Here is a 26000-nt window from a genome sequence, read left to right as displayed (position 1 = left end):
GCTTTCGGTATCCCATAGTTCACTGCAGTTCCTGCCTTGGAAGAGCTGCTCTCCATTCTGTATGCTAATGAGATATATCTCTGTTCATCTTTAATGCAAATGATGCTGGGGTGTTTCCTTAATTGTATCACCCTTGTCTGAAGCCGTTTAGGTGCGTCTTCCCCGACCTTTTCATTGCTTTGTCTTTGATTCTAGCAGAGTCGTGAGGGAGGGGGATGATTTTCCATGAATGTCACTCCCTGGCTCCCCAAGAGCACAAGGCTGACAGGTGACCATGTTCTGGTTCCCCAAGAATCTCAGAGCTGGTGGGTAACATACCCAAATTATTTCCATACTATGTCCTAGCCTGACTGAGAAGTCCAGCATGCTGAAATCAGTCTGATATTGGAGCCTGGTTGGCTGCACTCTCTGATTTTGCCCAGATGAAGCGGTTGAAGAGGGTCACAATTTCAAAAATAACTAGTGATTCTGTGTGCTTCAGTGTTTGGGTGTTAGTGGGCCTGATTTTCAGAGAGTACATGTTGGAACAACTGGGCCCATTTATATGGTGTATTAGGTTTGGCACCCAAAATCACTGATATCTCTTGAAAATCTTGTGGGGTTTGGCTATTGACAACTAAATCTTTTTGGGTAGGTGGTTGCTGAGGGGCAGGCTGATCCATTTAAGTTTTCCAACTTTCTAATGACACAAAACCAAATCTCCATGCCAATGTTCCCTCTAATCTTTTCCATCCATGTGTAGACTACGTTTTTTTATGTGGCAAGAGGCACGTGGAATTGTGCATCACCAGTAGAAACAAAAAACAGCTTTTGATACTCTGCTAATCTGCTGGGTGGCATATGAATCTCTCCGGAGTGGCCATGCAAATGTACAGTTTACAGGGAGCACTACTTCCTGCGCTGCCTCTCCTCCAGGTCTCATCCCTACACTCTTTCCCTCTGTTGCTCATTTTCCTCCACCCTCACTCATTTTCTCTCGGTTGAGGTAGGGATTGGGGTGCTGGACGGAAGTGAGGACTCTTGTTGAGGATATGGGTTCCGGGGTGGGGCTAGGTATGAGGAGGAGTTTGGGGTGCAGGACTGGGCTACAGGCTGATGCAGAGGGGCATCTGCCCTTGGTAGGGCCAGAAATGAGGGGTTCAGGATAAATAATAAATTTAAATAAAAATAAAAATTGTGGGCTGGGAAAGGGTGATAGGATGCAGGGAGTGGGGTAAGGACTCCAAATGGTGATGCAGGCTCTGGGGTAGGTAAGAAGATTAGGGTGCAGGAGAGGGCAGAGGAGTTTGTAGTGCAGGAGGGGGTGTGGGCTCCAGCTAGGTGTCTGGGCTCTTGGGATGGGGCTGTGGATGAAGGGTTTGGTGCATAGGAGGGGACTCTGGGCTGCAGCAGGGGTTGAGGTGTGTGGGAGCAAGCTCCAAAAAGCAATTTGGGTTGGGAGAGGAATTGAGGCTGGGGAAAAGGGATAGGCTGCAGAGAGGGATGGGTATGCAGAGGCCCGGTGGCACATACCTTGACTCACAGGAAGTGTCTGGCAAGTCTCTGTTCCCCTAGGCGAATCGTAGGTGGCCAGGAAAGCTCTGCATACTGCCCTTTTGCCTGCAGGTACTGCTCCCACGGCTCTCAGTCAGTGGGAGCTGCCTGGCTTGGGCCTGTGGAAGTGAGTGTAGCACACAGAGCTTCCTTGGCTGCACCTGAGACTAGGGTCTGTAGGAACCTGGTGACTATTTCCAGAAGCTGTGTGGAGGCCCATCTGCCTTAGGCCAAGGCCGCCACTCTGCTGCTGACTGGATTTTTAATAGTGCCAACCAGAGCTACCAGGGTCCCTTTTAGACCAGACATTGCAGTAAAAAATGGACGTCTGGCAACCCTAGTTCCACTCTTAATGAGAGAGTGGTAAGAACAAAAGAAGATCTCTGATTTGTGTGTGGAATTGAGGACATGAGGTTATGGGGAATTAAGACTGGGGCTGGAACTGCATGGTAGAGCTTCCTCACTTTTTAGAGTGTAAATCTGTAACTAGAATAATGCCTCTTCTTTTGAAGGAGGTTTCACTCTTGACATTGCTGGTCAGGACTGAGATTTTGTTTGTTAGCTGCAGGAACCAACACTTATATAACGAGGTTGCTCCTCAGAACCAGTTATACTGCAAGGAAAAGAGTCTCATCTATTGTGAAATGTTGTCTCGTCAGAGCAACTCATGTTACATGAGCTACAATTATTTACACTGGGCTTGGTAGTAAAGAAAATTAATTTTATTGAGTACAAACAGTGAGATTTAAGTGGCTGCAAGTGAAGACAGAGCAAAATAAATTACAAATTTAAAATAAGAATTGCATAACTAAAGCTTATTGCAAATTTACCCTAAAACTGTTCTTATTTCAGCTAACGGCAAGGAACCTTTTTTGGGTTGGGGTTTATTGACCTACAGAAAAATCAGTTGAAGGCTGCACACAACTGAGAAGCATAAAAAAAAAGTCACTGATGTGTACACTGACCATATATCCCTGTTGCTGGGGAAACGGCAGTGCAGTGTCGTTCCAGCTGCGGGCTTTCCCAGCTGCTGCCATTGGCCAGTCCTCATTCCCAGACCTCCATACCCCAATCTCCCTCCTCTCCCCCTGCCAAGATCCCGCACCTCCAGTTTGCTCCTACATCCTCCTTCCTTGCCAGACACCCTCACCCCTGCCTGCGTCCCCCCTTGCTTCTGTATCTCCCCCAGGCTTGACACCTACTTCCATCCTCCTCCTACATTCACCATTGCTCTGCACTCTCCCCTCACTGCACACTGCATTAGGAATGTAGTAGTATAGTTGAAAAACTGATAAGCAAAAGCTTATAGATTAATGCTTTAGATTACACGCATTCTCTTCTCTCCCCTCCCCCCCCCCCCACCTCCCCAGCCAGTAAATTTTTTAGCAGGCTGGCCATTAGCCCAGCTCAGTCCCAGATTGGACTGGGTCTTTGACCTACCCCCATTACAGTTCTGCATTTAAAGTATATAGGATAGGCAGCCCATCTCAGTTCCAGCTCGTGCTGGGTCCGGGAGCTCAGACCCCTCCCTCCCAGAGAGGGGCTGCCTGGGGACTATAGAATAGTCAATTAACCGATAAGAATTCTTTAGGTTAATTGACTATTGAATTAACCAATATTGAAGATCCCTATGTTGCGCCCTCCCTTACTCCTGCACCTTTCCTCCTGGCCAAACACGACTCCCTTCTACTGCTTCTGCATCCCACCTCCCACCCAGATCCTGCAACCCAATCCCACTCACTGGCAGTCCTACCCCACACAATATACCCTCCACCTCAGAGCTAATGGGAATCTACAAAATGCACTATTTCTGGAACCCCAGAAAAGGCAATCTGGCCTATGGGAAGTCCTGAAGTTCAATCCTTCCTGTCCCTTCCCCTCATCCTTTGAGTCTGGAGTGCCGGAGGAGTAAAGTGTCTCAGTTGGGGCCATATCAGTGAGGGTTGGGGTTTTTTGGAGGAGTATTTTTGCTTCTTTGTGTGGTCTCCAACTGATGTTTCTGTGGGTTAGTGGTCTCCACCCCAAAAAAAGGTTCTCCACACCTGCCATAAATAAAGAAAATATTGAAACCTTTTGTGTTGGACATCAATTAATGTATTACTTTATTTAAACTTAAGTTTGATAAGCTAACATGCGAAAGTAAAAATTCTTGATCTGTTTAATAATTTAAATCTTACATGATTTCAAAATCAAAAAGGAGTCATAAACATGGAAACTAGGACAAATACGGGATGAATATAAGCAAACAATATAGGCATGCAGGGGTAAGATTAGAAAGGCAAAGGCACAAAACGAGCTCAAACTATCTACAGGCATAAATGGAAGCAAGAAGACTTTCTATAAATTTGTTAGAAGCAAGAGGAAGACTAAACAGGGTAGGCCCATTGCTCAGTGAGGAGGGAGAAACAGTAACAGGAAACTTGGAAATGGAAGAGGTGCTTAATGACTTGTTTGTTTTGATTTTCACCAAGAAGTCTAATGTTGAAGGAATGCCTAGCATAATAAATATTAGTGGGAATGGGATAAGTTTACAAGATAAAATAAAAAAAGAACAAGTTAAAAATCACCTAGAAAAGTTAGATGTCTTCTAGTCACTACGGCCTGATGAAATGCATCCTAGAAAACTCAAGGGGCTGATAGAGCCTTTAGCTATGATCTTTGAAAAATGATGGAAGTTGGGAGAGATTCCAGAAGACTGGAAAAGGGCAAATATAGTGCCCATCTATAAAAAAGGAAATAAGAATAACCCAGGAAACTACAGACCACTCAGTTTAACCTCAGTGCCAGGAAAGATAATGTAGCAAGTAATTAAGGAATTCATCTGCAAATACCTGGAAGATGATAAGGCGATAAGTAACAGCCAGCATGGATTTGTAAAGAACAAATCATGTCAAACCAATCTGATAGCTTTCTTTGATAGGATAACAAGTCTGGTGGATAAGGAAGAAGCAGTGGACGTGGTATACCTAGACTTTAGTAAGGCATTTGATAAGGTCTCGCATGATCTTATAAACTAGGCAAATACAACTTAGATGAGGCTACTGGAAGGTGGGTGCATAACTGTCTGGAAAACTGTTCTCAGAGAGCGGTTATTAACGGTTCACAATCCTGCTGGCAGGGCATAAGTGGGGTTCCACAGGGGTCTGTTTTGGGACTAGTTCTGTTCAATAACTTCATCAACTATTTAGATATTGGTATAGAGAGTACACTTATTAAGTTTGCAGATGATAGCAATCTGGGAGGGGTTGCAAGTGCTTTGGAGGAGAGGGTCATAATTCAAAATGATCTGGACAAACTGGAGAAATGGTCTGAGGTTAAAAGGATGAAATTTAATAAGGACAAATGCAAAGTACTCCACTTAGGAAGGAACAATCAGTTTCTCTCACTCGCAGAATGGGAAGTGACTGTCTAGGAAGGAGTACAGCAGAAAGGGATCTAGGGATCATTGTGGACCACAAGTTAAGCATGAGTCAATAGTGTGACGCTGTTGCAAAAAGCAAACATGATTCTGGGATGCATTAAAAGGAGTGTTGTGAGCAAGACACGAGAAGTTATTTTTCGGCTCTACTCTGCTGATTAGGCCTCAGTTGGAGTATTGTGTCCAGTTCTGGGCACAGTATTTCAAGAGAGATGTGGAGAAATTGGAGAGGGTCCAGAGAAGAGCAACAAGAATGATTAAAGGTCTAGAGAACATGACCTATGAAGGAAGACTGTCACGAGGAGGGAGGAAAAATTGTTCTCTTTCACCTCGAAGGATAGGACAAGAAGCAATGGGCTTAAACTTCAGCAAGGTTTAGGTTTAGGTTGGACGTTAGGAAAAACTTCCTAATTGTCAGGGTGGTTGAACACTGGAATAAGTTGTCTAGGAAGGTTGGGGAATCTCCATCTCTGGAGATATTTAAGAGCAGGTTCAATAGACGTATCAGGCATGGTAGACTGTACTAGGTCCTGCCATGAGGGCAGGGGACTGGACTTGATGACCTCTTGAGGTCCCGTCCAGTTGTAGTGTTGTATGATTCTATGATTAAACTATTCTCCCTAGCTGCAGCACTAGCAAAATGGCTTGGGCATAATTATGTAATTAATGGCGAGTTTCCATTAGCAATTGATGGTCTGGGGAAAGGATTACACTGAGCCAGGTGGTTCACAGCCCAAAAAGTTTGAGAATCACTGAAATAGAGGCACTCTTGCCTCTCTCTCCCCCTCCCACCCCCATTTTAATGCAATGCATGTTGGGTTAATACAATTGCAGTATAGTTGGATGGGGAGATACTGTGGGGCCTAAATGCATCCTTATTGATAGAGGATGGTGGGAAGAGAGCTTTACTTCTGGCCATGTGTCCATCTTGACCCCAGTACTGGTGGGAAGTACTACCTCCAGGGGTGAAACTTCCTGTGGCAGGTGGGTGTGGCCTAAGGATTTGGGCACATGGCTAATGGAGTCAAGGATGTGACTGACAGGGTCAGAGGGCATGGCTAACATGTCCCCATTTTTGGTTCAGAAAATATGGTCATTGTACTGATGTGGGGGTGGGAGGAGGATGCAGCTGTAGCACTAGTGTGGGCTCTCCAATGCTAGGGAGGCTTCAGGGGAGCCAGGCCTTACGTTGCCCATCCCTGAAACCGCCAAGCCAGAGAAGATCTTTTTATTCCTGGGGTCTCTTGTTATTCTTTTGGGTGTGCCATACCAGCCAAAGGGACAGATAGCTTCCCATTGTTTTATAGATTTCAGTTTAGGTGGGAACTTGTTCTGTGCCCCACCTTTCATAGAAAATTACCTAGCCAGACCTTACCAGTTGAGGTGTTCACATGTCTTCCTAAGATTAACCACTGCTCAACAACCCTATGCTTTCCAGTATCCCCATAGCCACTCCAGAACCTATCCTACTCCCCTACCTTCATGTGGTCTCTTATCCTGCCTTCCTCGTACAGGAGCCAAATCTGGCCTGTGTTGGCTGTCTGGTGGCTCCCAGGGTGGGCAGGTGAAGTACAAACAAGACTGTTCTCGAGTTGTTAAATTATCCCTCAGTCACTAAGGCATACCAGCACTGGAAGCATCCTTGACGGCTTTCATTTACACACAAACCATTCCATACCCCATATTTCTAACTTTATATACAAGAGTGATACATACATCAAAATATGATATACAGATCCAGCAGATGGTGACATGACAATGTATGGGTTTCCTGAGATATTTTGTCCAAAGTATCTTCGAGTTATGCATATTTATAATAATAAGACAATTTCATACAGCATTGGAGGATGTCCATCTCCAATGGCTACAAATATGAAAGGAAGAGAACTGGTCTCTCTTTCTGCCCAGCAGCAGGCATTTCTTAAAACATGGTTCATTCAATTTTAACACCTTCCCAGATCTCTTTCATACAGGCATTGAATTTAGGAGTGATTACAGGAAAAGCCATATAATGCTTTTTTTTTAATCTGAGTACCTTTCATTCAGGTCGAGATGGAGCATTATCTTCATGAGTGCTACTTTGCATTAAACATTAAAGCAGCTGCAGTTTGCTTTATTTTAGGCAATTGGGAGCAGGCTTCAGTTCAGGGTAGTTGTGTGTCCCTCAGTGGGACGAAGTATGGATGCCCCTGCCATACTATCCCTTTTTAAATTTGCCCTTAAAGCTTATACCTTCTCGTAAAGTGGATAACTTTCATTCAGTTTTGGGTAGTGTGACGATACATTCCATATTTCTTATAAAATATGCTTATTAATATTAATATGACAGCTGGAATGCTTTGAGAAATGCTTCATGTGAGGCATCATTGGAAAAGTTGCAATCTATTGTATACAATTTTCCCGTTTGTCATTTTTATAGTTCAAATTAAGAATATTAAATTGTGTATCTGTAACTGTGTACGTGCTGTTTTGACTCACAGCTACTGATTACACTTCAAGAGTATAATGGCCCATTAGCGAAGAGACAGTGGAGTTTATCCTTCCTGCTGATGTGTGAGTAAGCCTCTAAAGCAGTGGTGCCCAATGTTTTGGGGTTGCCGAGCGCCTGGGGGCAGGGCCGCTCAGATGCCACACGTACGGGGGTGGGGCCGCTCACGGGCCATGTGCCTGGGAGCGGGGCCAAGCATGCGCCGTGCACCCGGTACCGGCACCGGCATGCGCTGCAACCCCGGGTCAGAGGCCTCCCATGTGCCCGGGGCTGGCACCTGCTGTGTGCCCGGGGGCGGGGCCAGCCCAGATTGCTCCGTGGGTGCCATGGCGCCCGCGGGCACCGCGTTGGGGACCACTGCTCTAAAGTATGGAGACAGGGTCTTGAAGAGACATGGATTCAGGTATCCAGTGACAAGATCACATCTTAAACCCTAAAGAGATGTAGCTGTGTTAGTCTGGTCTTGCTGAAACAAAAAAGAGGACTACACAGCACTTTAAAGACTAACAAGATGGTTTATTAGATGATGAGCTTTCGTGGGCCAGACCCACTTCCTCAGATCAAATAGTGGAAGAAAATTGGCACGACCATATATACCAAACGGATACAATTAAAAAAAAGTGAACACATAAAATTAACAAATCAGATTTTAGAACAGAGAATGGGTGAGAGGGAGAGGTTAGTGTCTATGAGACAATGATATTAGGGGTAATTATTGGGGAAGCTATCTTTGTAATGGGTAAGATAATTAGCATCTTTAAGGCCCATTTGTAAAGTGTCAAATTTAAGCATGAATGACAATTCTGAGGTTTCCCTTTGTAGTCTGGTGTTGAAGTCTCTTTGAAGCAGGATGCATGTAGTGAGGTCATGGAGATAAATGCCCAGTCTGCTTGAAATGGCAAGAAATTGTTTTTTCTTTGTGAAACTATCTGATGTCTGTTTTGTATGCATTGATTCTTTGGTGAAGTGTCTGAGAAGTTTGTCCATTATACATAGCAGATGGACACTGTTGGACACTTGTTGGACACTTAAACCCTGTACTTTTTCCATGAGAAGCGGGGAGGGGATCAAACTGAAACAAAAAACTCTTGCCTTAGGCAAAACCTATTTAAAGGTGTAGATTAAGGTAATTGGGGTAATCAGTTCTCCCCTGGATGACTACTGAAAACATGAGGGTGTATCTACATGTGCATTGATCAACAAAACTTTGGGTGCTTAAAACTCTCTCCACCCATGAACAACAATTTTGTCACATGCACATGGGAACACTGACAAAGCAAAACCCGCTCATTGAGGGTGGAAATGTTTTGTCAGCAAAAGACACAGCCTTGTTGCTAAATGCTGCATAGTGTAGACCTATCCTAAGGCTGAACTGGGGGAAGGGTTGGATTGTTTATTAATAGTTATTGTAAATCATTACCGGAAGGGGACAAGGAGTCTGGGCATATTTCTGTCTACATTGAGAGAAAGGATTAATTTCATGAACATATGCTGTACAGATCTCTGTACAGTGTGACAGATTTATCTAGGGATTCAGCTCCCAAGGGGGATGGTTGAGTGCTAGAGACAGGTATCTCAAGGTGCTGTTTTCAGTTAAGGGCTGCAACTTTGGGGGTGTAGCCCAGACTTTGTGTCTGTGTTGCAACTAACTAGACATAATACTGGGAGCACAAGCTGGCAGGGAAAACAGACTCAGTGAGGTCTCAGCACATGAGGTGACAGTCCCAAGGGAGGAGGCTGACCTGCACAGGTAGATTTAAAAAATTTCCAGACTTTCTTATCCTTGCTCTTACAAGTCAGAGATTGGAGCATTATCTCTGGGTGATTAGTGGATGAATATTTGTAGGAACTTTCCTATCCGGTCTTGGGGGTACTTCAAGTTACCTTTTATTCAGTTTTTCCTGCTGCTTTTAATTCATCAGATTGTAATTATTAGGGAAAGGATCAAATGAGCCAAAGCTGTTTCTGAATTCACAAACTGATCAAAAATTAATAATAATCTTTTAATTGCTTTCTGCTACATTTATCCGTACCTTATCTTGATCTATTGGCTTTCATCACTTTGTGTGAGATGTGTTTAATATTTATGATGAGCCTTGGGAAAATGTACAGCTTAATTTGAGCTGAAGCCAGGTTCTCTATTGAAAAACTTGTGCTTAGGTTTAATGGAATTCTGTTTACTTAGATTTAATACATAGTGCTTCTTTTTCTTACCAGAAAAGCCTCCAAAGGGTGCCATCTTATCCTCGCCTCTGCTGGATATGTTTCCAAAAAAAAACAGGCTGGGCACTTAGGGGTGTGGTGGGGGCATGGAATAGTGAGAAGGTACACACAATGAGTGTTTTCATTATAATGATATTTATATTGCAGTACTTGAGAAAACACCAACACCATTGTGTGACATGCTGTTATGCTGCCTACTTGATGGTAGACTTCAGACTAATTTTTCCCTCTTGATTTGTAATAATTTTAGGTGTCTACTCACACCTACATGCACTAGAGAAATAAAGCATGAATTAAAAGGACCATTAATTATACACTGAAATGTGAAAAATGCATTTGTTTTATAAAAAGAATGTAAATATTCTTCACAAAGACAATTAAAGCAGTCATTCCATTTGCCTAAACAATCATAAAAGTCACACACTTTTTTTTTAACCTTGTTTTGTTTTTTCTTTTCCTCCACCTCCCTTCCAGATAAATATCACTGTCCAGTGCTCTTCACTGTCTTCACCAATAACTCTCATATAGTGGCTATCAAGACGACGGGAAATGTATTTGCTTATGAGGTAGGCTCTCAATTGCATTTCACAGTTTGTTTTACACTTGCAGCATCTTTCATTCAAGGCTCTCAAAGAGCTTTACGGAGTTAGGTAAGTGCTGTTCCTTTGTTACTGACACACAGAAGCTAAGAGGCTTCTCTAAGGTCATGCAGCAAACTAGGAGCAACATTAGGAATCATAGTTCCTTGATATAAGCCACATTATCTCCATTTGAATGGAATTGGCTCCCGGTGCCAACAGCCAGCAAGAGGCTTGTGGGTTATGAAAGCCCCATTTAAGTTTTCAAAATAGACTTAGGTCTTTGATCTTTACACATGGATGAATTTTGCCTCTTGTGGAGAGACCTAATGTTTTAAAAGGTATATTACATTTAAAGCTGTTCATTTGAGTAAGCTGTACATAATTGAGCCAGAGAGATTTGTAGCAAGAACTCCTGATTCGCTGTCATGCAAACAAACAAATGTTTAGTGAAGCCAACAACATTTTTTTTCTAATACATATCCATACACAAAAGGCAGATTGCTTGCTTCTGATCTTTTCAGGAAGCAAGAATCTCTGCATTTGGAGAAAAAGAAGTTATTCGTGGATTCCCTTTCAGTAGTCTGATTTGTCTTGTGTACAACCTAAAGCTACTTGTTTACAAAATCAGACAATCAAAATCAGTTTGTACAATTGCAAAAAAGAAAAAGGTATACATTCACACAAAAAAAACCCAACCAACCAAACACCAATCGTACTACTCCCTCAAAAAGAATCACCGTAATACATTCTCCCGTTGTGAATGGCATTGACTTTTTAATATCTACTTGGGGGAACAGATAAGACTGGGTTAAAATACTTGTTATTGTCTTCTGAAAAATGGGTAGGTATTTGTTTGGACTACAAGGTATTATCTGCCTAGTCCTTAATAGACACTTGGATAACAGTATTACTATATGGATGTTTTGGCACAATTTGCATTCCTGTTAGAGAAGTTCACCTGAACAGATGTGTGGTAAAACTTTTGAGCAAATGCTGTGCATTATACGTACGTACGTATGTATGTATCACTCTGGCTAGTGTAATTTCTTCCAAGGTTATATAAGCCTTAAGTTTATTTCTATACTTTTAAAATAGCAGAAAAAATGCCAGTTTTATTCTGTCTTGAGTGTGAGTGTATCTGTTTCTTTTTTTGTGAGTAAAGCTGTATCTTTGCATGCAGCACTTTGTAGTGGTGATTCTAGTGTGAGTACAGAGCATGACTTTGATGTTGATTCCTACCAGGCTGTAACCCGATTCCCTTTTTGAAAATAACTTTCACTGCACCTGTTAAAATGGAGATTAAAATTGCTCCATGCATAAAAATGCAGTTCCATGCATTTTAATTATAATCTAGAAAGCAAATGACACGATTTTCTTTTTGTGCTCGTCTTTGAATCCTTTTATGGAATTTCTCTTAAAAACCTGCAGCAACAATGTATGTAGCTACAGCATATTAATCTCCATACATATTGGAGATTCTTGATTCAAATGGTTAGGAAAGAAATATGAATGTTTTCCAAAATCAGTAAGGAGGCCATTGAAACAATGTAATCACCCATTGGATGTGAATGTCTCTAATATCAACCTGAATATAATTTCTTGTTTTCCACCTGATAATTAGGCAGTTGAGCAGCTGAACATAAAAACAAAAAGCTACAAGGATCTCTTGACAGATGAACCCTTTACTCGGCAGGACATCCTGACACTTCAGGTAAACCCCTTCTTGTTGGCTAGTTTTATCTACTCTAGTCCACTTCTACCCTCTCCCCTCCTCAAATACCCATTTTTGGGGAGTACTGGGCAAACTGGCCACTCCATTTTGCATTGCTAATATAAAATGACAACTAACTAGAAGAAAAGAATTTTGTAGTGGGGAACAATTGTATCCCTTTCATTTGTTCTCCTGGTGGCAAACCTTAGATATTCCATATAATTTCACCAGATCTGAAGTAAGACTTGGATTATTTTTCATTTCATATAGACAGCACTAAATTGGCACTTCTGCGATGGGTATCAATTTAGTGGTTTTGGTGAAGAGTTAATAAGAGTAATAAGTTGATGGGAGAGTTCTCTCCTATCTATGTAAATACTTCAAGAGGCAAAAGCTATGTCGATGGGACAGTGTCTTCTGATATAACATGATGTATGTACCTCATTAGGTCAATGTAAGGTCCACCTCCCCATCCCCTGGATGAGGGTTTACACCTGTGAGGGATGTAATGTACATCAGCATAAGCAGTAAAGTACACAAGGCTATAGCAGATTGTGCTTAATTTAGCATGGAAGCTCATTGTAGGTTGTCAGATTTTATGGATTAATAATTTTGTGGAGTAAGCATACACATTATGTATTAAAAAATCAGTTAATCTGCATCAGAAACATACTGTTCTTGTATTTTCAGTAGACTTGTAATTATGCAGTACATTATATTATACAAGTAAATGTACCGTACAGTGGTGTAACCATAATGAAATGTTAGTTATGAGACCTTGCTGTTAAATCTTCTCTTAAAAATGGCATAAAATCTTTGAATTAATGTGGGAATTATCTGATTTGCAGTTTCGCCAAATGGGACTTAACCAGCATGTATGGTAATTGTTTATAATGCTAGGAAGAAGGAGGCACAGGTGGTCAGAGACTTCTTTAGGCATAGGTGGCCAGTCAGATGACCAATAACACATGAATTGTGTTGTCAAAAGAAATTAAAATAAACCTCAGATTTTTATTATTTAAAAGACCCCCCAAAAAATATTGATATTTTCTAAGTATAGGGGTGAATTTTAAAAATGAAAATCTCAACAAAGTAGGTTTTACAAAATGTCTCTGCATCTAGAGAAAAACTGGCAGCAATGCAGAAATCCTCACCTAAATACGTTTTGCTTATATTTGTTGCCCTGAAAATCTGTGTGGTTTTTTGTTTTAAGAAACATGTAACTATATTGTAGGTAGAAATAGGGATGTAATAGTGTAGTCAGAAGCTTATAGATTAATGATATAGACTACATGCATTCTCTTCCCTCCCAGCCCCCCAAGTCAGTAAATTTTTTAGTAGGTTGGCCAACAGACTGGCTCAGTCCTGGTCTGTGATGGGTCTGGGACCTATTCCTGCTCTGGATCTGCATTTAAAATGTACTAGGGGCTAGGTAGGGAGGCAGCCCAGATCAGTTCTGGCTTGCACTGGGCCTGGGAGTTCAGAACCCACACCGGACAGGGCTGCTGCCATTCCATGCTCCTGCCTCTGTATCAGAGGCAGCAGAACAGAGCAACAGACAGCCAGTCCACAAGGGGAGCTGGTTTTTAAGTTGGCTTCCCTCGCAGACCAGCTCCCATCTGGCACAGAGGCAGCAGTGCTGTGTGGCAGGTGGCTCCTTGGGCGAGGGGCTGGAGCACGTTGGCTGCTGGCCCTGCCTCCAGGGAATATAGACTAGTTGAGAAACCAATAAGAATTCATGATGTTACTTGACTGTTCAATTCACCAATACTTAACATTCGTAGGTAGAAATACAATATAAAACTTCAAAGAGAGTACATTTACAAAAGGAAATTGAAGTATTAATTTTTCTGAATGTGAAGTGCTACTAAGGTTGTTAGATTGACCTTGGAGGCATAGATTAGTGAATATATCTTATAGCACTTTTGATACTAGGTCGGTGCGTCTCAAAATGCGGTCCTTGGACTAGTTTTGGTCCACAGCCACCTTACAGGTGGTCCGTGGGAAGAATGCCCCAAAATGGAAGCACTCTAACTGCCATCCTATGAGCCAGGGCCTGACTGCAGGTGGGCAGTGCTCAGGCTTGGTCATTGTGCTCTGTGTGTTGTGCTACCTCTCTGGGGGAGTGGCAGCACATGGAGCCCCTTGCTCTCCATGAGCCATATCTGGCGGGGAAGGTCAGGGCTTTCTTCATCTTCCCTCTGCTCCTGTCCTCCTACCCCAGCGCCCTCCAAGCGGGAAGCCAGAACTGGTGCTGCAGCCTCGCAGATCTCATGGACTCTCCACTGTGTGGCTGGGGGGGTGGGCTGAGCTCTCTTCTCAACCCACTGGGGGGTGGTAGCTCACTGTCAGGAGGCTGTCCAAAGCCAGATAAGCATCCCCCCTCACACCCAGATCACCGCACCCCAATCCCTCTCACTCACACCCTCAGCTTGCTTTGACACCCTCCCTCCTGGCCAGACACATACCCCTACCCTGCTCCCTCCCTTGTTCCTACTTCGTCTCCCTGGCCAGACACCCTACTCCCAGCCTGTTTCTGCCGTCTGCCTCTCACCATACCTCACAACCTTTCCCCCTTCTGCACTGCACCTCCATTCCAGATCCTGCACTCCATTCCTATCCCACTCACTAGCAGCACTATTCTGTACACTGAACCCCTTCATTTTTGTCCCCACCCCAAAGCCTACGGGGGTTCATAAAATCCACAAACTCTGAAACCCCAGAAAAGTAAATCTGGCCTATGGGAAGCCCTGAACGTCAGTCCTCCCTGTCTCTTCCCCTTGCCTCATGGGGCTGAAGTGCCAGAAGAATGAGGTGTGTCTGTTGGGAGCCACATCAGTGGAGGTTAGGGGTTTTGGGGGGAGTTTTTTTGCTTCTCACTTGTGTAGTCCCCAATTGATAATTTTGTGGGTCAGTGGCCCCGACCCAAAAAAGGTTCCCACCCCTGCCATAAATAAAGAAAACATTGAAACTTTTTGTGTTATAGTAAAATATTAACTTATGTCCATTTAAAATGAAGTTTGATAAGCTAACATGAGAAAGTTAAAATGCTTACTGTATATTCCGGCGTACAAGACGACCTCTGATGTTAAAAAACATCCCCCAAAAATTGGGGGTCGTCTTGTACTCCGGATGCCCCGCCGCCGGAGCCCCTCCGCGGCTTTGAAAGCCTCGGGGGAAGCCGGCGGCGGGGCATCCCAGGCGCGCATGGGCTGCCCCCCCACCGGAGCCCCTCCACGGCTTTGAAAGCCTCGGGGGAAGCCGGCGGGGGGGCATCCCAGGCGCGCATGGGCTGCGCCCCCGCCGGAGCCCCTCCGCGGCTTTGAAAGCCTCGGGGGAAGCCGGCGGGGGGGCATCCCAGGCGCGCATGGGCTGCACCCCCGCCGGAGCCCCTCCGCGGCTTTGAAAGCCTCGGGGGAAGCCGGCGGCGGGGCATCCCAGGCGCGCATGGGCTGCGCCCCCGCCGGAGCCCCTCCGCGGCTTTGAAAGCCTCGGGGGAAGCCGGCGGGGGGGCATCCCAGGCGCGCATGGGCTGCCCCCCCGCCGGAGCCCCTCTGCGGCTTTGAAAGCCTCGGGGGAAGCCGGCGGGGGGGCATCCCAGGCGCGCATGGGCTGCCCCCCCGCCGGAGCCCCTCCGCGGCTTTGAAAGCCTCGGGGGAAGCCGGCGGGGGGGCATCCCAGGCGCGCATGGGCTGCGCCCCCGCCGGAGCCCCTCCGCGGCTTTGAAAGCCTCGGGGGAAGCCGGCGGCGGGGCATCCCAGGCGCGCATGGGCTGCGCCCCCGCCGGAGCCCCTCTGCGGCTTTGAAAGCCTTGGGGGAAGCCGGCGGGGGGGCATCCCAGGCGCGCATGGGCTGCGCCCCCGCCGGAGCCCCTCCGCGGCTTTGAAAGCCTCGGGGGAAGCCGGCGGGGGGGCATCCCAGGCGCGCATGGGCTGCCCCCCCGCCGGAGCCCCTCCGCGGCTTTGAAATCCTCGGGGGAAGCCGGCGGGGGGGCATCCCAGGCGCGCATGGGCTGCACCCCCGCCGGAGCCCCTCCGCGGCTTTGAAAGCCTCGGGGGAAGCCGGCGGCGGGGCATCCCAGGCGCGCATGGGCTGCGCCCCCGCCGGAGCCCCTCCGCGGCTTTGAAAGCCTCGGGGGAAGCCGGCGGGGGGGCATCCCAGGCGCGCATGGGCTGCCCCCCCGCCGGAGCCCCTCTGCGGCTTTGAAAGCCTCGGGGGAAGCCGGCGGGGGGGCATCCCAGGCGCGCATGGGCTGCCCCCCCGCCGGAGCCCCTCCGCGGCTTTGAAAGCCTCGGGGGAAGCCGGCGGGGGGGCATCCCAGGCGCGCATGGGCTGCGCCCCCGCCGGAGCCCCTCCGCGGCTTTGAAAGCCTCGGGGGAAGCCGGCGGCGGGGCATCCCAGGCGCGCATGGGCTGCGCCCCCGCCGGAGCCCCTCTGCGGCTTTGAAAGCCTTGGGGGAAGCCGGCGGGGGGGCATCCCAGGCGCGCATGGGCTGCGCCCCCGCCGGAGCCCCTCCGCGGCTTTGAAAGCCTCGGGGGAAGCCGGCGGGGGGGCATCCCAGGCGCGCATGGGCTGCCCCCCCGCCGGAGCCCCTCCGCGGCTTTGAAATCCTCGGGGGAAGCCGGCGGGGGGGCATCCCAGGCGCGCATGGGCTGCCCCCCCCGCCGGAGCCCCTCCGCGGCGGCGCGGAGGGGCTCCGGCGGGGGGGCAGCCCATGCGCGCCTGGGATGCCCCCCCGCCGGCTTCCCCCGAGGCTTTCAAAGCCGCGGAGGGGCTCCGGCGGGGGCGCAGCCCATGCGCGCCTGGGATGCCCCGCCGCCGGCTTCCCCCGAGGCTTTCAAAGCCGCGGAGGGGCTCCGGCGGGGGGGCAGCCCATGCGCGCCTGGGATGCCCCCCCGCCGGCTTCCCCCGAGGCTTTCAAAGCCGCGGAGGTGCTCCGGCGGGGGGGGGAGGCGGGGGGGCAGCCCAGGCGCTCCTGGCGGCTTTGCTCCCGGCGGCTTTGCTCCCAGTGCCTCTGGTCTGCTGGGGACCATCTCCAGCAGACCAGGGACACAGGGAGCAAAGGAGGCGGAGGGGCGCTGGGGTATAAGATGAAACCCTATCTTTTAATTAAAAAGATAGGGGGTCGTCTTATACACCCAGTCGCCCTATACGCCGGAAAATACGGTACTCTGTTTAATTTAAATCCTTTTCCCTAGCTGTAGCACTAGCAAAATGGCTTTGGTGTAATTATGTAATTAATGGTGAGTTCCCATTAGCAACTGGTGGTCGGTGAAAAGGTTTACATTGAGCCAGGTGGTCCATGGGCCAAAAAATTTGAGAACCACTGATCTAGGGTGACCTACATAGGATGTGAGTGGATTTGCTACTCTTTAAGAAATGCAGTCATCCCAAATTCATGTGAACTTTTTATTGCATCATTGTGCAGTGTACTCTATTTTATTTTCTCAAATCTCTCTGGAAACCCCTGAAATGCAAAGGAGAAATTTGGGTCAGTAGAATGCTGAACACATTTTGAGAAACCAGCACAAAAACATTTTAAGCATATTTTGCTTCTCTAATTCAACGCTTGTTCTGTTTTAGAAGATAAATTATATAGACTATTATTTCTAAACTACTCCTATTTTGGGGGGGGGTGGAAATTGTCATTGGGATGAGAGTCAGTTCATGTATAGAAGCTTTCAGAGGCTGAATGGTTTGCTTTTAAACACACAATCAGTGCATGTCAGTCCTATCTCAGTGCAGTAAATTGTTGTCTATGCAGCCTGAACTGTATTTATCTGCTCAGGCATGCAGCAGACCACTGGGTCTCATCACATGTGATTTTTGAAGCCTCAGTACAGGCAGTTCCCGGGTTACGTACAAGATAGGGACTGTAGGTTTGTTCTTAAGTTGAATCTGTATGTAAGTCGGAACTGGCGTCCAGATTCAGTCGCTGCTGAAACTGACCAGCGGCTGACTACAGGAAGCCCGAGGCAGAGTTACTCTGCCCTGGGCTTCCTGGAATCAGCCGCTGATCAGTTTCAACAGGCTGAATCTGGACGCCAGTTCCGACTTAAATACAGATTCAACTTAAGAACCCCAGGCGTTCCCAAGTCAGCTGCTGCTGAAACTGATCAGCGGCTGATTCCAGGAAGCCCGGGGCAGAGCAACTCTGCCTTGGGCTTCCTGTAGTCAGCGCTGGTCAGTTTCAGCAGAGGCTGACTTGGGGACGTCTGGGGCAGAGCAGCTGGGGTGGTCCAGTAGTGCCCAGAGCGGCGCTGCGGGACCAACCGGCAGTGCCCCAGCTGCTCTACCACAGGCCGGAGAAAAGCCTGGTCTGCTGAGGGGGGGACGGGGGTGTGCACTAGCTGCGCAGCCCCTCCCCCCCCAGCAGACCAGGGAAACGTGGCGGCAGACCGAGATGCACTGCGGTCCCGCTGCCCGCGTGCTCCATGGCTTTGCTCTGCGTCTCCCTGATCTGCTGGAGACAGCAGACCAGGGAGACAGGGAGCAAAGACAGCCGCGACGCGTCTGGGCTTTCCCGCTGCCCACGTGCTTCGCGGCTTTGCTCAGCGTCTCCCTGGTCTGCTGGGGGGCTATTATTTCCCATATAATGTTTCCTTTTGGTAAATCCATTTAGAAGAAAGACCAAGGTCTGTGGCTTTCTTCTATATAAATTCTCTGTGTCAAGAAGAGTAAGTGACTTCACCCTTGCAACCCTGTTGGCTTTGTTTTTTAGGGTATATCTATACTTGCACTTGATTGACAAATCTTTTGCCATTCATAGGTACTTAAAACAAACCCCCAGCCTGTGAACCTGACAAAGTTTTGCTACAGTAACCGAAAGTGTGAATATGGCTTTGTTGGCAGGAGCACTATCCTGATCACAAAGAAAAGCCCCCTCTATGGTGTTTGGAAGTATTTTGCAGGCAAAAGTGCTGACAGATAACCTTGTTGCGAAAAGTCAGCATGCGTGAATGCTATGTCGTCACAACCTGTGGCTGAAAGATGCATATATAAACGTACCCTTAACCAAAGGCCATCACTGAATTTAGACAAGTTGAATTTGCATCTGGAACTCTGGCTTATGTATGTTGTCTCTTTAGAAAGCTTTCAACTCTATATTTAAATCTTTGTCAGGCTTCTTCACTTTCCTGACATGTTCTTGAGTCTGAAAAGGCAGAAACCGAGAGCTGGACTGGTAACTGTGACCCTGCTTGCTGGAAAAGTATCAGGCATGAAGGGAGTGGTTTCTATAAAAAGCATTCTTTACTCTGCAAATAGCAACTGAATTGAATTGTATTTTTAGTAACCCAGTTATCGACAGAAAACAGGTTCTGGAAATGCTTCATCTAAATGTCCTAGGAAGCAGATGGGGGCACTTGTGCTGCAGTAACTGATTTTGTAGGAAAATATAAATAGAGTTAAAGTGGAAAGCTAGATTAATATGTGTTTATCAGGTATTTTCCAGATGTATGACTACATTTTTCCTTGCTATTACATACAGAAAAGTCCAAGTTCTGCTGAGGATGTAGTAGATAAAATAGCAAATAACCTCTGAATAAACCTGCTTTAAAGGTCCTTTTGAAGAATATGGAGATGTGGTGTTTTAAATGTTTGCTCTAGACTAAAATTACTTAGAGATATAATGGGAAAATTGTGTTTAGTCCCAGCTATCATCACTAATAACAAGTTTTACAATACTTATCAAATTCTCTTTTTGTACAGCTTTGTTGATAAGCATCACCTCAACTGACTAAATAGGTTTATTCCTAGTATCATCCTGCCTGGATTATCCTTATTTTAAAAAAGACAAAACAAAATTATTCTAATGACCTAGACTAAAAAGCAAACTCAAAACGCTAATTGTTAACAATCACAATATTTTACATTTATATTATGCTTTTCTTTAAAAAAGAATGAGTAATCCTGTGGTACCTTGCATGACTTCATATTGCCTTTAAGATGTCTTTATAGTGCTTATACTGACCACAGATAGAGTGCTTTCCATGAGCAAGCTGGTCATAGAAGACCTCTTTGGTATCCGTGTATCCATCCATCCTCATAACATGAACAGTCCAGTGAAACTGTGTGTTTGTAAGCATTGCTTCCATGCCCATGATACCACACAGCTTAAAGAACCTCTGTATTTGGAATTTTGTCCCAGCAATTCATGTGGGCAGTCTTCCTCAGACAACGCATGTGGAACTGATCAAGCTTCAAAACATGGTGATGATATATTGTCCATGACTCCGAGCTATATAGCAGGACATTCAGGACAACTGCGTGATAAACCACTATCTTGGTATGGAGTTTAATACCATGGTCATTCCATAGGCGTTTGGTCAATTTTCCAGAGGCAGTGCTGGCTTTGGCTTGTCGAGCAGATACATCATGATCCACGTTTATGCTAGAGGTCAGTACGCTTCCCAGGTAGCAGAACTTGTCAACAGCCTTAAGGATTGTACCAGCAGCAGTGATCACTGGAATGCTGGGCTCTTTCCAGACAGGCTGAAGCATAACTTCTGTCTTCTTGAGGCTCACTGTGAGTCCAAAACGGTGAACAGAGGTAACACAGTGATCAGAAAGCTCCTGTGCATCCCTCACCAAATGAGCCAGCAATGCACAGTCATTAACAAACAGAAGATCAGGAATAGTTGCAATAACCACTTTAGTGCAAGCCTGAAGTCTCCGGAGATTGAAAATACTGCCATCTGTTCGGAACTGAATAGGTATGTCCAGGACTTGACAAACCCCGGCGAGAACCACTCGCCATCCTCGCACTGCCCATGCCCCAGACCAGCACTGCGGACGTGCGAAGTACCAGTGAATGCCATGGGCGAGTAGATTCAGCGGTTTGTCGAGCCCTGGGCATGCCCAATGTGAAGTCCTTAAAAGCAACTAACAGCATCATTGAAAAGTAGATCTTGTACAGGAGAGAAGCAAGGACACATCCTTGTTTTGTATAATTTGATATTTCAAAAGGTGCTGATGTCTCTCCATTATCAAGGACATAACCAAGCATGCGGTTAGAGAAACCGAACAATGTTGATAATTTTTTCAGGACAGCCAATTTGCCTACGTATTTTCCGGAGCCCATTTCTGTTGACCATGTCGAACACCTTGGTCAAATTGATAAAAATCACAGAGGGGTCCTCATGTTGCTCTCTACATTTCTCTTGTATCTGTCTGGCTGTAAATATCATATCCACAGTGCCTCGACTGGCACGAAATCTGCGCTGCCTTTCAGGAATAATACCATTTTTAAACACATATAGTGAAAGCCAATTGTAAAGGATGCGTGCCAGGATCTTAGCAGCTATAGAGAGCAGAGAGATGCCCCAATGGTCATCACAACACGCATAGTAATCTTTCCTTTTATATATGTGTACAATCATGGCATCTTGAAGTCCTGGGGGACTAGCTCCTTCTCCCAAATGGTGCTAAATAAATGAGCGAGACAGTACATCAGCTGGCCACCAGCAGCTTTATAAATTTCTGATGGAATTGCATTACTGCCAGGTGCCTTTCCAGATTTCATCTGTTTAATAGCTTTTTATACCTCATCAAGAGTTGTTGGTATGTGCAGCTGTAAAGCATTAGCCCACTGAGGGCTAATACATAGAATCATGAGCTCATGAAATTCCTTCATAAAAGAATGGCTACTTTTAAATCCATTAATGAATGCACAGGCAAGTTAAAATGTTCCCCTACAGGTTTCTGTGTGTTACCATTTCTAATGTTTGAGTTGTGTCCATTAATCCTTTGTCATCCATTAATCCTTCGGTCCACACATCTATATTAGTGACATCACCACAGGACCTAATCACATAAGTCACAATGTCAGAGGCTCATACAACAGCACCTCCTCTAATGTGATATATTCCATCAAATGCCAGCAATGCCCCTCTGCCGCATATAATGGCGAAACTGGACAGTCTCTGTGACAAAGGATTAATGAGCAAAAATAAGATATTAGATATGGTAACACACAGAAACCTATAGAGAAACATTTTAACTTGCATGGAAACTCCTTAGTGGATTTAGAAGTAGCCATTCTTCTACAAAGGAATTTCACAAGCCATTTATAGAGAGCGAGAAAGTGCGGAATTGACTTACATATGCAAATTTGACACTGTTTCCTTTGGCCTAAACAAAGACTTGAATTGGATGAAATATTGTAAAACATCCCATTGATATCAAAAGCTAAGAATGGGACACTTACAGCCCATTCAGTTAGCTTCATTAGCACTGGGGCTACAATTGGCAGGTAATGTTTTTTCCTTCTCTCCCTTACTCTGAGTTCCCCCAAGTTACAGACTAACATATCTACTCTTCTGAGACTATTGTACTTTTCTGTGTAAAGAGCTTTTTGCACTTACGCATACATAATTTGCTTCAGCCACCACTGGTCTCATGTGGAACATGGCAACTGTTTAACAGCACACAACAGCAGAACGCAGCCCTCTGGGGAATGCAACAAAGAATAAGATAATCTCCGACTAAGACTGCCAAGGGAATGTAGATTAGGCAGAATGCAGTTACTAAAACTGGCATTTGGCTAGGACTGTGGATCTAGTGTTTTCATTTGAGCAAGAGGTATCATGGAATCTCTTCTCTCTGGAGGTGACCTGGCTCTGAGTCTTACCATCACAAAATGCAGCATTTTTAGTGAGCTGTATACCATAACACCATTCTGGGGCAATGGTTTGGTATTGGTTCAGCTAGAGAGCAAGGTGTGTGAAGCTGGGGAAGCTTCTCTCAATATTCAGCCTAAATATTTCTTTCCAAATGCAGATCTCTTATTCCTCCATAAATAATTATTTTCCCTCTGTCATCTTAGCCAAAAATCCCTCCATTCTTCCCTCACTCTCGTGTCAACAGTCAGTAACTCAGATCACCATTGTTACTCTTGTTTGAACTCCCTCCACTTCGTTAGTATTTTTCTCATAATATGGTGCTCAGAAATATACACACTATTCCAGATACAGTTACACCAGAATCCTAAAGAAAGGGACTGTTAGGCCCTTGCTGTAAGTATACCTTACCTCTGGCTTTGTGCTCCCAAAATTACATTGTCTTTTTCAAGGCTGCCATATGGTGCTCCAAACACAAATCTAATTTGCAGTTTTCTGTCACCTGAGAACTACTTCATCCAAATTTTTCTCCTTTAGATAATAGTTTAGATTGTTTTCCCCAGATGTCTTGGTTTATAGCTTTTACAAACTGAATATTGTTGTTTTGCACATTTCTAATCTTTCTAGCTCTCTGCATTTGCTTTCTTGATTGGAGGACAACTCTTCCCAATTTAATGTTGTCTACAGATTTCATAAACCTGTTCCAGATAATGACCAAAGATCGTAAATACTCCAAGACTTAATACTGACTCCTGATTCAGACCCCATTTGTATATCAGTTTGATATCTTTGTATGGAAAGTGCTATTTATGAGCTAGGTATTGGTGATATTTTTGTTATCCCATAGGACAGTGACTTCCAACCACCGGTCCACAGACCAGTGCTGGGCTGCGAACTGCTGGCTGCCGGGCCATGACACACTGCCAGGCCATGCCCCTGGGGCTGGGGTATACTCTGGGCACGTGGTGGGTGGGCATTGCAGCTGAAGCCAGCTGTTTGCAGCGGCTCTGGGGACCAGTACTGGGGTACTTCACAGTGGCTCTGGAGGCTGGGGCTGTAAACTTCAAAGGAATGTGTGAAAAGATGCAGCAGAAGTCATCCCATTAGATTAAGTGTGTGAATACAATGTTTATGTATGCTATTACCAATCATGTCAGTTATCAATAATAATACATTGTACATTTTCAGTTATACAAATGGGCATTCTGATATGGCTTTTTGTTGACCACTTGTTCTGAATTTTGATGTTGTTTGGCTCTTTGGTTTGAAAACTTTGCAGACTGCTGCTGTAAGGGGAGTAAGGATGTTAAATTGTGGTTAATTAACTAGTTGAGTAGTCGATGGAATTTCAGTTGGGGCTCTTGTACATTTTAAAGGAGAAATAAGGAACTCCATGTGCAGCCCTGGGCCAGCCGGAAGTCCCTCTGAGTCTGGGCTGCATGCGGGCATGCCTGCTTTGAAATGTACAAGAGTCCCCAGCGGGGGCTCTTGTGCATTTCAAAGCCACAGCACCTTCATGGAGCCCAAGGTCAGCTGGGGATTCCCCAGCTGTTCCCAGGCTCCTCATGGCATTTCCCCAGAACCCGGGGTCAGCTGGGGAGTAATCAGCATTTCAAAGGGGCAGCGCTGCACAGCTGATCCCTGGCTCAGCTGTGTGGTGCTGCCGCTTTGAAGTACCCCTTTCTTTCCTGCCTCCATCTGATAGAAGTAGCAAGGCAAGGGGGAATCAACTAGTTGACTGACTATTTAATAAGCATTTGCTTATCATATAGTCAACTAGTTGACATAATGGGGAGGTGCCAAAATTTCTGGTGGATTAAAAGCTTTTAGGCTGCTTTTGAATACTGGAGCAAGAGGTTTTGCTCATGCCATATGCATAATTACATTTCAAACAAAGTTTACATAGGTGTTAATGTTTACAGATAAGAAAAGAGACGATTTTTTTAACAATTTTTTTTAGTGTTGTAGATATCTGCAAACTCTGATCTTAATGATTTTATGCAAATATGCAAATGATTTGCATAATATGCAAATAAAATGTAACTGGTCCATCAAAAGTTTGAATGGGTTTGCTGGTCCACCATATAAAGAAGTTTTGGAACAATTGCCATAGGAGATCTTTATTCCACTACCTCATTCAATATACTGCTGTTATACTTTTCTTCTACAGTCATTTAGTTTTCAATGTGTGTGTCAATATCTCTATACTAGACAATTTGTATTAATTATTCAAGTAAGATTTTGTGTCCATATTAAATCCCAGTATATGCCCCATACTGGAGTCTCTCTAGACTCTAATTTTGAGATTCTGTCAAAGCAATCAAGTTCACCTGTCAAAACTGATTCTTTATGGACCTATGTGGTTATTGAATGTTAATTTATAGGTTTGAGTAGTTAAGAATATCTGTGATGGAAAGCAATTTCTACTAGCATGTGTTCTTCGGCACTGGGAGATCTGAGGTTCCTATCACAGCTCTGCTTGTGAAAGTCAAATGCTTCCAGAGCTGAATGGGCCCAGTAAAAAGTGTTAGAAAGGTGAATGAATTTAATCCCCAGTGCCTCGAACCACAGAATATAATGGAATGGTGTTATCTCAGGCGAAGTGACTAGAAAAGAAAAATCAGGGTATAAAACATACAGTGGCAGCTACGTTTGCAGCCATTTAAAAAATAAAGTATATATGTTTTGCTGTATATTTTATTGAGTGTTGCTGTGCAGCCTAATAAGCTCTAAACAAGACATGTATCCTGACAAGTTGTTGAACACTATTGGTGTTAGTTACAAGAAATGTAACTAATGAATAAAGTTGGCGATAGCTGAGCCTTGTGTTGATATTCAGCCATTTTCCATTTGCTCTTCTGTTTGTCGAAAGGGCAAAACAAACTCTGGATGTGGAGGAGGGGTTCCTTGGCACTGAGGAGGGGTGCACAGTAGCTGTATAAAGTAGGGAAGGAGCTGGATTCAGGAGTGAGGTCATAGGGACACACCACTCGTTGAGCTTCCAGTGGTATGGAGTAGGACAGGCATGTCAAACTCAAAGCCTGCTGAGGGGCCGCACAAATGAAAACTGATACTTAGGGTTCCCAGATGTCGAGCCCCCAAAAAAAGGGTTGAAGGCACCAATACCAGTTACAAGGCAATCCTAGGGCCACCAAAGAAAAATGTACTTTGTCGGAAAGTTGTAGTTATTTATTATTATAAATTATGTTTTAGGAATATTTTATAATATTACAATAATTTTATGTGTAAAATTATTTGCTCATTAAATAATTTTTAAATTCATTTTACATAATTTTAAATTTAAATATACATTTAAGGTATTTAAATTTTGTATGTGATATATAACTTGTTTTGTTGAAATAAAAACAAGTATAGACCATGGTTAATCAAATAGAACAGGCTTCTGTGAAAATTTTCACATTCTTTA

The 26000-nt window shown here is 45.1% G+C and overlaps 1 protein-coding gene across 1 annotated transcript in view; it reads left to right on the top strand.

The window, feature by feature from the left end:
* The window catches only part of PPIL2 (peptidylprolyl isomerase like 2), a 160706-nt gene that overhangs the window by 43725 nt on the left and 90981 nt on the right, over positions 1-26000 (top strand). Inside the window, exons 7-8 of the mRNA XM_075898287.2 lie at positions 10137-10228; positions 11865-11954. Of these exons, the coding sequence (XP_075754402.1) occupies positions 10137-10228; positions 11865-11954 (182 nt within the window). The remainder of the gene's footprint in view (positions 1-10136; positions 10229-11864; positions 11955-26000) is intronic.

Source organism: Pelodiscus sinensis, chromosome Z, assembly GCF_052426305.1.
Source record: "Pelodiscus sinensis isolate ZL-2025 chromosome Z, ASM5242630v1, whole genome shotgun sequence".
Lineage (NCBI taxonomy): Eukaryota > Metazoa > Chordata > Testudines > Trionychidae > Pelodiscus > Pelodiscus sinensis.
Note: the sequence above shows the minus strand (reverse complement) of the source record. Positions and strands in the feature narration are given on the sequence as shown.